This window comes from Phyllobates terribilis, unplaced genomic scaffold, assembly GCF_046119375.1.
Source record: "Phyllobates terribilis strain yellow unplaced genomic scaffold, ASM4611937v1 Scaffold_13__5_contigs__length_258822181, whole genome shotgun sequence".
NCBI classification, from domain to species: domain Eukaryota; kingdom Metazoa; phylum Chordata; class Amphibia; order Anura; family Dendrobatidae; genus Phyllobates; species Phyllobates terribilis.
The window spans coordinates 209,950,255-209,968,302 of NW_027362773.1; the positions used below are offsets into that span (position 1 = coordinate 209,950,255).

Sequence of the window (18,048 nt, forward strand, 5' to 3'; positions counted from 1 at the left end):
GCACGTGTTACATTGCACATACGTTCCCCCCAAGAATACAGGGGTCCGAGAGCCGGGAAGTGACCTTGAAACAGAGCAGAGTCTGTAATGGGCACAGCTGCAGACCCCATTCAACCCCCCCTGTACAGCGTACACCCCCGACACCCCAGTGATTCCCCCTCCCACCCCACCGAAGTGGAGTAAAGTTACAACTCAACACTTGTGCTGTCAGTCACCCCGGGAAAGGGATCCGTGACACAGCCAGGAGCACACAGACCCTCGCCCTTTTCCCACAGAGACAACTTCATTCCAAGCAGGATGGAAAGACGGATACTCCTGGCCATGTGCTGCCTGGTGTCCACCTGCGGGCAGGTAAGAGACCCTCTCCGACAGCGTAGGGCTCTGTGCACACCTGTATGGCCTCACAATAAGTCTCCGGAGAAAGAATTGCAGTAATAGGATTGCTTCCCAAATTGGGGGAAAACTTAAATCCTATTAAGATGATCTCTGAAGTTTACACTCAGGATATGCTCAATTGGGTTGGGGGCTCAGCACAGGACATGGCCCGAGTCCGTAGGGTACAAGGGCACAGATTTTACCCCCCAACTTTCATTAAAAAGGGAAACTATTTAAGTATAAGTTTCCCTTTAAATATATTAGCCGGCTTTGGTGATGACCCTATATGTATATGGGGCCAGTGGTGGACACAGACAGAAGAGGGCCACTGTGAATAAAACAGTATATTGGCCAATAGCTCATCATAATGCAAAATTCCACCTGCTTTGCGGGTAGAAATGGGCCCCTTTTGGCTCTCGGGCCCCTGTGCACAGGTTGCACCAATGATATGTCCACCCCTGTATGGGGCACAAGATAGTTAACCTGATGGGAGAGCAGACCCCAGCAATGGCGGTGCTTAGAAAGGGCAGTACCATTGGTATAACTGCAAATCATTTTTTATGTTCGCTGGATCCAATTTTAATCCCATTTTTGGTCCGTTTTTCTCAAGCACGACAAAAAATATTAAGCTTCTTCTACTATTTATTTTTTTATCCATGTGTTTGGTTTTTTTTTTATGGACCCATTGATTTGAATGGGCGAATAAACTGTGTTTTGGTTTTTTTGTGGACACTTAGCGAGAAAAAAAAATACAGCCATGTGAATCTCCGTAGACTATAATGGGTACGTGTTCTGTCCGTTATAAACACAGATAAAGCATGTGCGTGAGATTGGGACTGTAGGTGGCATTCCCTTTTAACTCAGCACTTTGTATACTATTTATTGAAAAGAATTAAAGGGGAAAAATGTATAGAAGTGACCGAATAACTGTACTAGATTGGGAATGTCCGGCTTTATATGTGATGGTGGAAGTGATATTTATTTACTTTATGTGACCATTCACACCTAGGTCCGGACTGGCCGCAGATCTCCTCACCTGAACTTAGCCACCCCTGTGCCTATGAGGCTGTTGAATTGGGGTCAGGTGAATCGCTGCTGGTCAGGACATCACCTTGAGTGTCCGGTGTGTGACTCCCACCTAAGTAGGGGTTCCCTGTTAAAAGTTTTTCCCCCCAGTATTCATACTCATTATATAATGAAAAGTTCTGCAACTTTTTAATATACATTTTGTTTTCATCTCTTGCGTTTTCTAAAGAGGATCTGTTTTCATATCTCACCATATAAGCTGCATACATTATTAAAGGGCTATCCCCCCCAAAAAAAATCAAGTTATCCCTTATCCATAGGATAGAGGATAATTTTTTGATCCCTAGCTGTCCAACGATTGGGACCCCCAGTGATACCGAGATCAGGTGTCCTGAATGGAGCGCAGGTGGCCATCGCAGTCATTGTCCATCGGACTGCTGGAAATTGCCAAGCGCTGCGTTCTGCAGTGCCATGGAAATCATTGGAATGGAGGCCGAGCATGTGCACCTCCGCTTCATTCAGGACAGGGCTGCAGTGCCTTGATCTCGGGATTGCTGGGTGTCTCAGTGATTAGCAATAAAGAACCTGATTTTTTATTGAGGGGGGGGCCTTTAAATAGATCTATTCAAATTGATGAGGCTGGTATACTTACTTTGAAAACTCTGCGTAATCCTGATGTTAAAAATTAGCATTTTTGAGTTTGGCTAAAAAACTCATTTTAATCTCAGACAGGAAAACTTCTTGCTCAATTCTGTTGTGAATTTTAAAGTAAGTACACCAGCCTCATCCGGTCTAAGAGATCTATTTAATATTGAATGCAAAGTTTGTATTGGGTAAGCTGCTGCCGGAGGCGACGCTTACCTCGTCACAGGGTATCGGCGCACTCTCTCTTGCAGCGACTCATTTGCACATGATCGGGACATTACTTGAATTTTGCATACATATTAGTACGGGTGCACCCTGATAAATGGATATATAAATGTGTGTTAGTGACAGCTATAGCATCGCTTTCATTATATCCAGATGTCCCCCATAATAATTTCTCAGCACATATCAGACTGTGTCATTATAATTCTCCAGTTAAAGAGACAGCGCCGGAATAAATAACACCTTGGCGACGTACGTCTCCACCCCTTGCCGTAGCGCTTTGATTAATGGCAATCTTTATGATAATTTCGCTATCTCTCACAGCAGCCTGTGAACTGAAACATATGTATGTGAGCTTTTATCTGTCGGGGGAGATTAATGATACAGGCTCCTCGTGATTATATAATCAGCAGACGAAGACCCAGCACGTGCTCCCAGCCCTCGTACAGTTAAAATCAACGGAATGATGAAATGTCTTTTATTCCCGTGATTAAAGGCGAATTATAGAAAATGCAGAGGGAAGAAATAATTGCTAGAAAAGATACAGGACCAGACTCTGGGGTGGCGGGAATTGGCTTATGAGCAACAGATGGGCTATTAAATGGTCCCAGGGGCTGACGGATGGAGGAAGCCGCGAGATAAGCACCTGAGCGATGGCCAGTGGGTTAGTGGGCATACTGGTTGTGCAATGCCCGGGATAAATCCAAACCCTCTGGACCCAGTAGCTTATCGGCTTCTTGGAAAATGGTGCATCGTAATAAACCAGACTGGTCGGTCAATTGCAAACCCAGACATAAAAGTCGCCTCTGGGGAAAAGATAGGAGCTGCTGTTCTCTGTTGTCTGTCAGTAGTGGTAATGGATATCCGGTATTTCCCAGCATTGTCCAACAGCGAGGACTACGTGCCATATAGAAGATCAAAGCCTCTGAGCATTATATCTCCATGAAGGAGGCTACACAGATGTCTCGGGATTAGGGGTCTTCCAGGACAATATGATAGTTTTTGCTTCGTTGATGGCCACCGTCTGGTCTTGTGGGTGCAGGGTCGTGACGCTTTTATAATGTGTAGGACGTTCAGGGTGACAACTATTACTATATAAAGTGAAGAAAAGTGGTCTTCTATAGTGGTGGTCTTCTCAAAGATAATGGCTGGTATACATCATAGGTTGAAATCGGGTCTGGGCAAAGGGGTTTTCTTTTGTCTGTAAATCCATATTTCCATTTATTATTTAATTTCTATATATTTGGGGATCTCTCCTGCAGCTTTGTCTCCAGCCTACATAAAGTCAAGCCCTAGCTGTGCTGGCGGGGAGCTTCCTTTTTTCCACCTGCCCATAGCTCCCCGTGGCACCCTGCAACACCCGTAGGTTTGGCCTCCAGTCTTCCCACAACTCCATACCTTTTTGACACTGGCTTTCACAAAGGTCCTCTTGTGGATAAAAATCTACCTTTCCACCTACGTCTCTCTCTGCAGGTCATCTCTTCATCTGCAGTCTGTCCCAACACATCAGGTCTAGAGCCTCCATATTTTCCAGATATATTCAATAATAGGTGGCTCGGTGGTTAGCACTGTAACCTTTCAGGTTCAAAACAGTTTGTATGTTCTCCACGTGTTTGCGTGGGTTTCCTTTGGATTCTCCGGTTTTCTCCAACACTCCAAAGTCATACTGATAGGTAATGTAGATTGTGAACCCCAATGGGGACGGTGATTACCAACACTAGAGCACACTTGGGAGAACACCTCACACAATGGTCCCTCTGCCCCCGGCTCTACCACCGACTAGGAGGCAGCGGTGCCCGTGCACTGCAGCCGGCTCTCCGTAACCCTTACCAGCTTTTGTTTGTCCAAGTCCATTGCAGATAGTGCCAGCAATGGGGTCGCATTTGCAACATGCATGGACCGCGACAAGCAGGTGGCAAAATTTCAACAGATTCTGACTTTTTGCAACTTGCTTGTTGCAGATGAGTTGCAATGTGACCCCATTCACTTGCATTATGTTGCAGCGACAGAAAGTGATCTTTGACCATGCAACCTGTATGGCGGTGTAGCTCCAGCCCAAGTCATCATCCCATCATGCCTTTAAAATTCAGCGGTGTAAATTAGAGGGAACGGCTACCAGATACTTGGTGCCATCTCAGAACAGAAGTAAGAAAATACTTGGGAGGATTTGGCCACTTATCTCCTGCTGAACCAATAAAATAACGCTCCAGTGTGCACGTTAATGGCGAAGAGGGCTTTTAATGGGGTCTGTATCGGCATCAATCATTTTGACGGGTAAAAATAGTGTCACATGCGGCTCTATCCTTCCATTTCAAAACGAAACATGAACCTAAAATACGGACGTGTGACCGCACCCTACGTGCCACTGTTTTTCCAATCTGACCCACCGACCATAAGGACACGGCAGAGGAATCTGTGACAGCCATGAAATGTCAGGAATGTCTTGTATCTGTGACTCAGCGAGGACCAAATGTTTCTTCATTTAGCCATGGTGTGGATGCCTCATATATCTGGGTCACAGAGAGGATGACTTAGACACATGGTCATGGGAATGTATGGGAAACGATCACATATGGCCTGGCTGTATGTTCTACAGATTATATATAAGGTTATATGTGGCGTGTTGTAGTCCATGTAGAGCTTTTACATGGATTTAGGTACGGGGGAGGTATTTTAGGTTGCTGCCAAGTCGGGCGTTGTTAATAAGACATCCTATAGGGGGGTAAGCTGTATGTCATTTATATATATATTTTTTTTAATAGGGTTGCTATGTCATAGGTCTAATGCTTAATTGCAAAGTTGAGATTATTCTAACATTTGCTTTAGTATTTCATTTTTTGAGTCTTCAGTCCCTGTATTAGTGCATTCCCATACACAGATACCGTGATCTGCTATTCTATAAAAGGGACAGGAGTCAGTGACTGGATCCTACATCAGCACCTAAATAAAGTTCTGGTTTATGATACACCACAAGCCCCATCCCTACATTGTTCCGCTCATGACTGTAACTCTCTGCCTCCCTACCATGTCCTGGAAATATCATGGGCGAACAGCTGGACATATTTGTAATACTCTACAAGAGCTTAGATGAGAATTGCATCCACCCGCTTACAGAGTGCCTACAGTGCCCAGGTGGCAGAATATGCATTACATCCATGCATGGTCACCATGATGCATTATATCCATGCATGGTCACCTTGATGCATTACATCCATGCATGGCCACCAATGATGCATTACATCCATGCATGGTCACCATGATGCATTACATCCATGCATGGTCACCATGATGCATTACATCCATGCATGGTCACCATGAATGATGCATTACATCCATGCATGGTCACCATGAATGATGCATTACATCCATGCATGGTCACCATGAATGATGCATTACATCCATGCATGGTCACCATGAATGATGCATTACATCCATGCATGGTCACCATGAATGATGCATTACATCCATGCATGGTCACCATGAATGATGCATTACATCCATGCATGGTCACCATGAATGATGCATTACATCCATGCATGGTCACCATGAATGATGCATTACATCCATGCATGGTCACCATGAATGATGCATTACATCCATGCATGGTCACCATGAATGATGCATTACATCCATGCATGGTCATCATGAATGATGCATTACATCCATGCATGGTCACCATGAATGATGCATTACATCCATGCATGGTCACCATGAATGATGCATTACATCCATGCATGGTCACCATGAATGATGCATTACATCCATGCATGGTCACCATGAATGATGCATTACATCCATGCATGGTCACCATGAATGATGCATTACATCCATGCATGGTCACCATGAATGATGCATTACATCCATGCATGGTCACCATGAATGATGCATTACATCCATGCATGGTCACCATGAATGATGCATTACATCCATGCATGGTCACCATGATGCATTACATCCATGCATGGTCACCATGATGCATTACATCCATGCATGGTCACCATGATGCATTACATCCATGCTTGGTCACCATGATGCATTACATCCATGCTTGGTCACCATGATGCATTACATCCATGCTTGGTCACCATGATGCATTACATCCATGCTTGGTCACCATGATGCATTACATCCATGCTTGGTCACCATGATGCATTACATCCATGCTTGGTCACCATGATGCATTACATCCATGCATGGTCACCATGATGCATTACATCCATGCATGGTCACCATGATGCATTACATCCATGCATGGTCACCATGATGCATTACATCCATGCATGGTCACCATGATGCATTACATCCATGCATGGTCACCATGATGGCTTGCAATCGCAAGGTTACTGATTACTCTGTATAGCAGTACTTCGTTGCTCAAGTGTAAATGTAATCCCTTTTACGACACATTCGACTTTCACAAGTGTCATGAGATTTTTCCAAAAGCTAAACATCTAGGCAGCTTTTTTATCCTCCAGGTGTGTTCACATGGGACTAATACACTGAAAATTTTCTGTACAGAATTTTAAGGATAGAAACTCAACACCAGCATTGTGGTTGAGATTTTACCAAATCTCATCTACGCTCATTGTAAATTATCTGCAGGCACAACCATGTTAATCCCATTGCAAATTCTGCAACTGAATTTACCAATGCGGATAATGGTGCGGGTAAGCTGGACATTTCACACTTTGCATTGCAGTGACATCCATAGGAAAAAAAATCACATGCTGTGCGATTCAATTTAGGCTGTGGCTCTTTTTTGTAAATCTCATGCAAAATCCTGGTACTGCAAAACGCAGCAGTTTTTCCTCTGGTCCACAAGCTGCACACATTCCCAGACAGCGCACACAACCTCATGAGAGTTGTTTATTAGAAGTTAGACCTTATTGCAAGTCTTGGCACCAACCTTGGGAAAAATGAAGTTAGCAGCTAATCAGATTGCCAGTGCCGCCTGCCCGTCCCTGCATGTGTGCCCCGCCAGGGATAGTGGAAGGGAGGATGGCTATAGTCATATTAAAGGACAATGTAAGATTGTAAGATGCGTCTCCGCAGGATGCTTCAATCTACGTGTGATAAATGTTCTGCTACTTGTGGATAGAGATTAAAATGCGGTAACCGTGTGTCAAGTTCCCAGTGTAATCACCGACCCATAAGGGCTGGAGTTCTGTCATTTTTCTATCCCATTCTATGTTGGACCAATTTTAGAGGCCAAACAATTAACCAGATGTCCTTCATGCGTCTTTTGAATGCTGCTTATTATTTCTTGGTCATTACTCTTTCTTCTTTGCCATTTTCCAAAAGAGACTAATATAAATGCTCACCTTTTAGGGTCAAGAGATGGATCAAAGCTGGGGCATCCCTTGTAAGTTTTTACTGGTGGTCCTATTGGTTGTCACACAACTTTTAAAAAAAAAATAATATAACTAAGAAATGGCTGAATTAGAATATTTTTGGCAACTTGATATCAGGAATATGCTTTGTGACGAAGTTGGAAGATTAAAATGGCTAAAGAGTTCTTCCCAAAAAGTTGAGTTGTCCCCTAGTCACAGGATAGGGGATAATGTGCTGATGATCGCAGGAGGTTCTCCCCAGGGATGCCAGGATCTGGTCTTTTGGAATCCCAAGGTTGGGGCTCTTCAGCCCTTTTCTGAGTGGAGCATATGTGCACATGCTCGGCCTCTGCTCCATTCATTGTCTATGGGTCTAGCAGAAGTAGCGCAGAGCAGTACTTGTCAGCCCCATAGATGATGAATGGAGTGGATGTGTGCACCTCTGCTAATTTCAGGACGGGACTGCAGAACCCCATTCTTGGGGTTCCATAGTCCCAATTTCTGGCTCCCTCGGGGTCCCAGGAGTCGAACCTCCATCAATCAGCAAGTTAGCCCCTATACTATGAATATGGGATAACTTCATTTTTGGGGGGAATAACCCTTTAAAGACAGTCAAATCCTACATTCCTCTGCCCTATGACTGAACACGTCCCAAGAGCCAGGAGCCTGGTAGCTAATGGGTCTGCCAAAATTTGGGTTTGACTTAAATACTTGTGATGGCCGTGTGTGCTCCAGTATAGATCCTCCAGGCTTCCAGACTTGCCATCTTCTTGCTCATTTCTTGTAGACAGCTGCCATGTTTTTACAATTCTCTGCCCCCTTAGCTAATATCACCATTACTATCTTAAGTAAAAAAGTGATTCATGTGCAATCAAATTTTTAGAATTAAGTCCTCAATGGTCTTCTTTAATAATTGCTTATATAGTCTTAGTTGGACTTGTCAAGACGCAACCTAGTTGGCGCCCTGTTTACCCAACAAGAAGACCTCAGCTGATTGACCAAGTTGAAATCTATGACCTCTTAGGCTATATTCACACTGAGTTTTTTTCTAGGAGTTTTCCAATAGCACTCCTCAAATATCAAGGATCTCGTTAATATCATTAAAGTAAAAATAGCCGCACTCTGAAATGCTAAAGACAATAAATTTAGAAAAATGGAACTTCATTACTGCCATAGAAAATATGTCAATGCTATAAATATGAAATATTGAAAAAATTGAACTGCAATATTATATTGCTACAGAAAAAATCCTGAAAAAATGAAGGTTATTGGACCCCATGAATTGGCCAATTTATGTGCAAAGTACCTTTAATTTTTTCTGTATTTTTTTTCTGAAGCAATATTGCAGTTCCATTTTTTTCAATATTTCATATTTACATAGTATAGCGTTCACGCATTTATGGCAGTAATGCAGTTCTAATTTTCTAAATTCATCGTTTTTTGCATTTCAGGGTGCGGCTATTTTTTCTTAGATTTATTGACTTGGTTGTCTTTGCTTGCACCTGTACACACTAGTTTGGATGTGCTAGTCAGTTTTTTTTCTGTTTTTAATGGCAATGGTCTCATCATATGGGCCAGACCGTTTGTGCCCCCTTAGTTTGGGAGTCTGGGTAAGGCCACGGCCCCACTATCAGTATTCGATCAGTATTTTTTCCCATTATTGAGAATATTGCACTCATTTCACCCAGATCCCTGAGTAGATATGTAAAACTAATCAGAGTTGCTATTTAGGTTTCTTGAATAACTGTAGCTGTACTGTACTGTAAGCTGTAATGGTGGCCCTGTTGTTTTTTTTAACTAACTTAGATCCTTAGGCCTACAGCCGTTGCCAGTAGCAACCAATCACATCTCTGCTTTCATGTAATAATCTGCTTTGGAGAAATGTAAGCTGGAATCTGATTGGTTGCTAGGGAAAGCAGCTCAAGTTTTCCTCTGCGCATTGGTTGCTAGTGTCAACACTTCACTTTTTCCTTATTTCTTTCTATATCTTCCATCTTTTGTATGCATTTCCGGGGAATATCAATACAGGGATAAAGATATGAGGTTCGGGTGGGACGTGAGTTCACCATGTGTAGGAAAGGGGACATAAATCCCTAAGTCAGACAGTAGGTGCAGGGTCTGCCTCATTCCCAATTTTGTGTAGGAATGAGGTAAATTCCTCGGGCGTCTGTAATGTGATGCCGCCCTTGAAATCCAGGGGGGCAGGGGCAGCAGCTGGTACTTTCTGGGCCCTGGGGGAAAACCATACTCGAGTTAATCCCACATTTGTTTTCTGGGCAGCTGTATAGTTACTGCACTCGGCAGGGAAGATGGGTGGGGGGTTATACATTACTGCTTTCACACCTGTTCGGTGGGCGAAGGGTTAAATGTTGCGCCATACAGCGGAGAAACAAACGGCGTCATCTGTATTTTCTCCTCCGCACGTTTTATGGGGGGAGAAGTTTATATTACATAGCTGACGGCAAACGTGTCCATCGTATCAGCAGATGTGGAGGAAATGTAATACACCAAGCTGGGTACATAGAATTTTGGGGGTTTTGCATCATATATCGGTTGCATGGAAGACCCCTGTCTTTTATACTGGGCAGTGGCGTAACTTTAGTGGGTGCAGAAGTTGTAGTCGCACCTAGATCGTAGGGTGCCCCATATGAGAAGAGCAATACTATTAAAGACCCCGGATATTTTGGGGCCCATGGGCTTCAGGGTATGCCAACATTGATGTTGCTATAACTCAGGTGGGGGCCCTATAATAGATTTTGCATTGGGCCTCATAAATACAAATATATATGGGAAATGTTGGCATCACATTAGGTAGCACAAATCGCACTGTTCAACCCATTCCTATATTCCTGACACTGTTGCATTACTTAAAGGGGTTTTCCACAGCTCAGGATAGGTCATCGATACCAGATTGGTGGGAGGCCGACACCTGGCGCCCCTATAATCAGCTATTTTAGAGCTGTGTTCACATCTAGTGCTTCTAACAACTGATCACTGATCTCTCTACCGATCTGATAGTGATAGGTCCTTTTAATCAGCAGCAAGCAATCTAATATAATATAATATAGGATATATAGATATAGGAATTTACCCCCTTATGGTCTGTGTATTGTATATTGGACACCACAATACACTCAGGGCTTCATTCATTATTGCATTTGTACCTTTCACTTTTCTATTTTTTGGCATTTTTCACCTGTTTTTGCTCCTTATTTTTCTTTTAACTTGTGCCTTTTTAAAAACTGTTTTTTGTGTTTTCCTTTTTTTTTTATGTTCGTCATTGTTTTTGGGATTTCCAGACATCTTTGTCTGATTCATCAATTATGATTTTTAAAAAGTTGTGCAATTTTTGCTCAAAAATACTCCATTTCCCGCCGTGAGTAATTTTATATACATGCTGATTCTTTTTTTTTTGTGTGGTACAAATTTTGTATCATTTTAACTTAAGTCGTAAAAAAAAGGTAAAACAAATTGTTTTTATTTTGTACAAAATTCAATAACCATGTGCGCCATTTTGAAGAATGAAAAACATCAACAAATACCACAAGAAAAGTATCTTGATAAATAAGCAGGTAATGAATAAAACCTAAAAGACTGAAGACCCTTTATCCAAATCAGATTTCCTGCTACGCCATGTTCACATTAAGCTTTTATTTTGCAGCTTTTCCTCTCCAAAATCCTACTTACAAATCACTTAAAAATTTCTTGAAAAACTCCATTCATTTCTTTGGGAAATCGACTTTACTGTTCATATGTTCAGTTATTTTAACATTTTTTTTCCTCTCTAAATTAATTAATTAAAATACCTGGTTAAAAAAATGTGAATGTCACTTATTTGAAGTGGATCCTGATGGAATCTGGACCAAACTAGACACTGTGCAATCAAAAGGCTGCAAAAAAAAACAACTTCTGGAAAAAAAAACTCTTCCAAAATTCTCCAGGAAAGAAAAAAAAAAAACTTCTCCAAAGGTTGACCTCCACGATCTAGGAAAAGGGGGTTCATATGATTGTGTCTCCACACTAATGCCGCCATTACTGTTCGCCGCCTCACGTGCAACAATCAGTCTCATTACATTGTATTTGTTACATAATTAAATGGCTTCTGGCGACGGTAATGAGTGTCCAGCTCGGCGGAGGGTGGGTAACCTCGACAGATGGCTTTTCGTTAATTGCTGACCCCTCTGTGACAGGCACCATTTGGCTTTTCTGGCAGACAGCAGCTGTTTGGATATCCTGAAAGCAGGGACAAATTACTCAATGTGTTATTGACCGAGCGGGCACGGGAGCCATTGATATATTGAATACTGGCAGTGCAAGAGTTAAAATATAGATAGCTAGCTATATGGAGGTAATCCATAACTAAGGAGTTGTAGAACTAATAGTTCCAGCAATGCTTTACCGATGCGAGTAGTAGTAGAGATGATGGGGCTTGTCACTTTACAGCATGACACCGACTCAGAGTTGATAGGGAGGTCCCATCTGTAAGGGGCATTATAAGGGCCCCCACGTGGGTCCACACCTGTCCTATGCCATCGCAGGGTATGCAGTAATGGTCCTGTTAGAGGAAATATTTGTGTACAAGGCCTTTTCCTAGGATTAGAAAAATATGGCTGGTATCTTCAGGAGCTAGCGCCATTCCTGTCCACAGTTTGTGTCTGGTATTGCAGTTTAGCTCCACTAATGCTGATGAGCTACAATACCAGATACTATACATGCCATATCCATACACTCCAACATACACAAAATTCTTATGTCTTAAAGGGGTTTACACATAGGACAGCAGATCGCCAGGGATACGATTTCTGGAACCCCAAACAATCCTGAGAATGGAGCATTGGCGCACCAAGGACAAGGCTCTGCAGGTCTGCCAAGAGTAGAGAGTAAGTGCTCATGCTCGACTTCTGCTCCATTCATTGTCTATGGGACTGTTGTAAATAGCTGACGCTGTACTTAGCTTTCTCCAGTAGCTCTATAGACAATGAATGGATTGTAGGCAGAACATGAGGACTTACGATGGGGCTTAGCCCTGTCCTTCGGCCTCCGGTGCCCTATGTTCCAGCGTTCGGACCCCCAAGCGATCAGCAAGTTATCTCCTATGATGCGCATTGGGGCTCATTTTTAATTTTGGGAAAACTAATTTAATATACATGATCAACTTACAGTTGTGTGAAAGTGTCCCCCCCCCCCCCCCCCTTCCTGATTTCTTATTCTTTTGCATGATTGTAGCACTTAAATGTTTCAGATCACAAAATAAATGTAAATATTAGACAAAGATAATACAAGTAACACAAAATGCAGTTTATAAATGAAGGTCTTTATTATTAAGGGAAAAAGAAACCCAAACCTACAGGGCCCTGTGTGAAAAAGTGATTGCCCCCTAAACCTAATAACTAGTTGGGCCGCCCTTAGCAGCAACAACTGCAATCAAGTATTTGTGATAACTGGCAATTATTATATATTATTACAGCGCTATTTATTCCATGGCGCTTTACATGTGAAAAAAGGGGTATACATACAAAAACAATTACAATGATCTTTAACAAAACGTGACGACGACTGGTACAGGAGGAGCGAGGACCCTGCCTGCGAGGACTCACAATCTACAAGGGATGGGTGAGGATACGGTAGGTGAGGGTAGAGCTGGTCGTGCAGCGATATGGTGGAGCGAGGGTTACTGCAGGTTGTAGGCTTGTCGGAAGAGGTGGGTCTTCAGGTTCCTTTTGAAGGTTTCCATGGTAGGCGAGAGTCTGATGCTTTGGGGTGGAGAGTTCCAGAGTAGGGGGGATGCACGGGAGAAACCTTGTATGCGATTGTGGGAAGAGGAGATACGAGGGGAGTAGAGAAGGAGATCTTGTGAGGATCAGAGGTTGCGTGGAGGTATGTATCGGGAGACTAGGTCACAGATATAAGGAGGAGACAGGTTGTGGATGGCTTTACATGCCATGGTTAGGGTTTTGAACTGGAGTCTCTGGGCAATGGGGAGCCAGTGAAGAGATTGACAGAGAGGAGAGGCCGGGGAATAGCGGGGGGACAGGTGGATTAGTCGGGCAACAGAGTTTAGGATAGATTGAAGGGGTGCGAGCAGGGGTGGATTAAGAGTAGCAAGGGCGCCGGGCAGTTTAGAAGGCACGGGCCCTCCCCCCCCCCCCCTCACACCCCTGATGTATCACGTTACATGATCCCCTGTGATAGATCATGTGATAGTTCACGTGAAATTAATTTGGCACAATATTAATATATTAATTATAATATTTTTTTTTACATTAATTGTATGACTTAATATTGAGCACAATTAAGTATACTGACATCCCCTATATACAGTATGAGACCCTACACACAATATGAGCTGCCGCAATCCTCCCATACACAGCAGGAGGCCGCACGTAGCCATCTACACACAGCAGGAGGCCGCACGTAGCCATCTACACACAGCAGGGGGCCGCACGGTGCCTCTATACACAGCAGGGGGCCGCATGGCGCCATCTATACACAGCGGGAGGCCGCACGGCGCCCCCCAGATACAGCGGGAGGCCACTCGGTGCCCCCCCCAGAGACAGCAGGAGGCCGCACGGCGCCCCCCCAGAGACAGCGGGAGGCCGCACGCAGTCACACACACACAAACATATACATACATACACGGCATAAACACATTTCAAACACAAAAATACATATAAACAGACCTCACACAATGATATCTGCACACACACACACACACACACACACACACACACACACACACACACACACACACACACACACACTCCCCATCCCCCGGCTCCCGTCGTCCCGCTCCTCTCTGGTGGTAAGTAGCAGTGCAGGGCGCTCACTGCGTGACGTCACACTAGCAGACACGGCCGCGCACAGGGCTGTGTCTCCTAGCTGTGTCGCGGCCGGGCCAGCACACAGGGAAGTTAACAGGTGCAGTGCTGGCCGAAGAAGAAGCAGCGGTAGTGCGCCGCTGCTGGGGGAGCGGTCCGGGGGCCCCCTGCCTCTGACTACCGGTATGTGCCGCGGCGCCGCACATATTATAATGAGGGCAATCTGGCCATGGACCCCCCCGGGGCCCGGGCCGGTAGCCCAGATTGCCCTCATTATAATCCGCCTATGGGTGCGAGAGTGTTAGAAGGGAGGCCGCAGAGCAGAAGGTTACAGTAGTCGAGGCGGAGATGATGAGGGCGTGCACTAGTGTTTTTTCTGATTCGTGGTTGAGAAATGTGCGGATCCGGGAGATATTTTGATCTGGAGTCGGCAGAAAGTGGAAAGTGTTGGAAACATGTTTTTCCAGTAGTTTTGAGGCATAGGGGAGGAGTGATATGGGGCGATAGCTAGAAAAAGAAGATGGGTCAAGGGAGGGCTTTTTGAGGATAGGTGTGATTGAGGCATGTTTGAAGCATGAGGGGAAGACACCAGTTGTTAGTGACAGGTTGAAAAGGTGGGTTAGCGTTGGGATGAAGATAGTGGTAAGGTTGGGGATGAGGTGGGACGGGATTGGGTCAAGTTCACAGGTGGTGAGGTATGATTTGGAGAGTAAGGAGGAAAGTTGATCTTTCGTAATGGTGGAGAAGCTGGTTTTGGAGGAGGAGGAGGATTGAGTAGGTGTGAGGAGGGGCTGGGGGGACTTTAGGCAAAAGCTTTGTCTGACGGTGTCAAAGTCTTCAGCAGAGATTAGAGGAGAGGGAGGAGGCGTTAGGGGATGGAGGAGAGAATTGAAAGTGTTGAATAGCTGTTTAGGGTTGTGAGACAGGAAGGATATGAGAGATGAGAAGTAGGTTTGTTTTGCTGCAGTGAATGTGGACTTGAAAGTAGCGAGGGACTGTTTGAATGCGATGAAGTGCTCATTGGAGTGGGACCTTTTCCATCTACGCTCAGCAACCCTGGAGGCCCGCCTCAGTTCTTTAGTCAGGTTGGTGTGCCAGGGTTGCCTGTTGATTTTGCGAGCTTTGGTATGGGTGAGGGGGGGGAGACCAAATTGAGAGCTACAGCTGTTGTGGTGTTATATAAAACGGCAGCAACAACTGCGTCATGTATGGAACTGATGTCTGCAAGAGGGAGGAGGGATTCAGAGAGTGAGTGTAGGTCAAGGTGTTAAAGATTTCTGTGAGGGTATGGAAGTTTGTGGAGTGGGGATTGTAGCCTTGGAGAGGAGAGGGTAGAGAATGTAAGTAGGTTGTGGTCAGAGAGAGGGAGAGGTGAGTTGGGGAGGTTAGATAGGGAACAGAGGAGGGTGAAGATGAAGTCCAGAGTGTGGCCATCTTTGTGAGTAGCTGCGGAAGACCATTGAGTAAGGCCGAAAGAGGAAGTGAGGGATAGAAGCTTAGAGGCAGCTGAGAGGGAAGTGTCGATGGAGATGTTGAAGTCACCCATGATGATAGTGGGGATGTCAGCGGAAAGCAAATGAAGTAGCCAGGTGGTGAAATGGTTTAAGAAGGTGGTGGCTGGTCCTGGGAGATGGTAGATGATGTCCAGTTGGAGGTTGGAGGGGGAGTAGATGTGCACACAGTGCACCTCAAGAGAGGGGAGAGTAATGGAGGGTGGCAGTGGGATTTGGGTGAAGGAGCAGTTATCTGATAGGAGGAAAACTACCCCTCCCCCATGCTTGCCAAAGGGGCGGGGGGTGTGGGAAAGGTGGCATCCACCGTACGTAAGTGCAGCTGGAGAGGCAGTGTCAGATGGGGTGAGCCAGGTTTCGATGATGCCGAGGAAGGAAAGTTTGTTAGTTATGAAAAGATCATGTATGTAGGAAAGTTTGTTGCAGACGGAGCGAGCGTTCCATAGAGCTCCTGTTAGGCAATGAGTCTTTTACACCGCTCTGGAGGAATTTTGGCTGCTAATCTTTGCAAAATTGTTGTAAATCAGCCACATTTCTGAGGATGAACCGCCTTTTTAAGGTCATGCCACAGCATTGCAATCGGACTAAGGTCAGGACTTTGACTAGGCCACTCCAAAGTCTTAATTTTGTTTTTCTTAAGCCATTCAGAGGTGGACTTGCTGGTGTGTTTTGGATTATTGTCCTGCTGCATAACCCAAGTGAGCTTCAGCTTGAAGTCATGAACAGATGGCCGGACATTCTCCTTCAGGATTTTTTGGTAGACAGCAGAATTCATGGTTCCATTTACCACAGCAAGTCTTCCAGATCCTGAAGAAGGAAAACCGCCCCAGACCATCACACTACCACCACCTTATTTTATTGTTGGTATGATGATCCTTTTTTGAAATGCTGTTACTTCTACGCCAGATGTAATGGGGCATACACCTTCAAAAAGTTCAACTTTTGTCTCGTCAGTCCACAGAGTATTCTCCCAAAAATCTTGCCGATCATCAAGATTTTTTCTGGCAAAACTGTGACGAGCCTTTATGTTCTTTTTGCTCAGTAGTGGTTTTCATCTTGGAGCTCTGCCATGCATGCCATTTTTGCCTAGTCTCTTTCTTATGGTGGAGTCATGAACAGTGACCTTAACTGAGGCAAGTGAGGCCTGCAGCTCTTTGGATGTTGTTGTGGGGTCTTTTGTGACCTCGTGGATGAGTCGTTGCTGCGCTCTTGGGGTCATTTTGGCCGGCCACTTCTGGGAAGCTTCACCACTGCTCCATGTTTTTACCGTTTGTGGATAATGGCTCTCACTGTGGTTCGCTGGAGTCCCAAAGCTTTATAAATGGCTTTATAACCTTTTCCAGACTGATAGATCTCAATTACATTATTTCTCATTTGTTCCTGAATTTCTTTGGATAGCAGCATGATGTCTAGCTTTTGATGATCTTTTGGTCTACTTCACTATGTCTGGCAGGTCCTATTTAAGTGATTTCTTGATAGAGAACAGGTGTGGCAGTAATCAGGCCTGTGTGTGGCTTCCCAAAGATGTGCCACGACTGCGACAGGGCATTTTGATATAGGTCTCATTGATGTGAGGAATCGCAGCCATGCTGATATGACGACTTGTAAGGTTTCTCTGGTGCTTTGTCGGCCGCACCTGTTCTTTCACACTTGTCTTTGTGGGATCAGCTCCGCTCTGTACATTCCCGGGATCCTGTATGTGAGCCCTCTAGAATGAAGCCCCCCAGGTGTTCCCGGTAGACCTCTTGGTACTGGTGTTGTGACACCTGCGGCTTCAGCAGCTGGTGTCGGAGGCAGTGACTGGCAGTGCCCGGGTGTCCTCACGTGGTAACCAAAGACATCCAGACTCCATGGGGAGTAGTGCGAAGGAACAGACATAGTAATAGAGTGCAGTGTGTAATTAGTCGTGACACGAGGAGGCGGCTTTATTATTAATATTTATAGCCACTTTCTCTGTGCCCCTCCTCATCTGAATGGGGCAAATCATTCAGATACCATAGGGCCCTTGTTAAGAACAAGGCGCCCAATGCTAATTGTTCAGCCCCTACAATGGAGCTCATTCGTCCAAGGTCTATTCCATACATCCCACTATACACATGCATTGTAATGCGGAGAGGGGAG

General features: G+C 44.7%; 1 protein-coding gene across 3 annotated transcripts in view; it reads left to right on the plus strand.

Moving 5' to 3' along the window:
* The first annotated feature begins 212 nt into the window (after positions 1-212).
* Positions 213-18,048, plus strand: part of CDH15 (cadherin 15) — a 36,888-nt gene continuing 19,052 nt past the window's right edge. For 2 of the 3 annotated variants that reach the window (XM_073659183.1, XM_073659185.1), the window contains exon 1: positions 13,357-13,475. In XM_073659183.1, the coding sequence (XP_073515284.1) occupies positions 13,383-13,475 (93 nt within the window). In that variant the 5' untranslated portion in view covers positions 13,357-13,382. Of the gene's footprint in view, positions 352-13,356; positions 13,476-18,048 lie in introns of those variants that run through there. The other variant, XM_073659184.1, reaches the window with a different exon arrangement.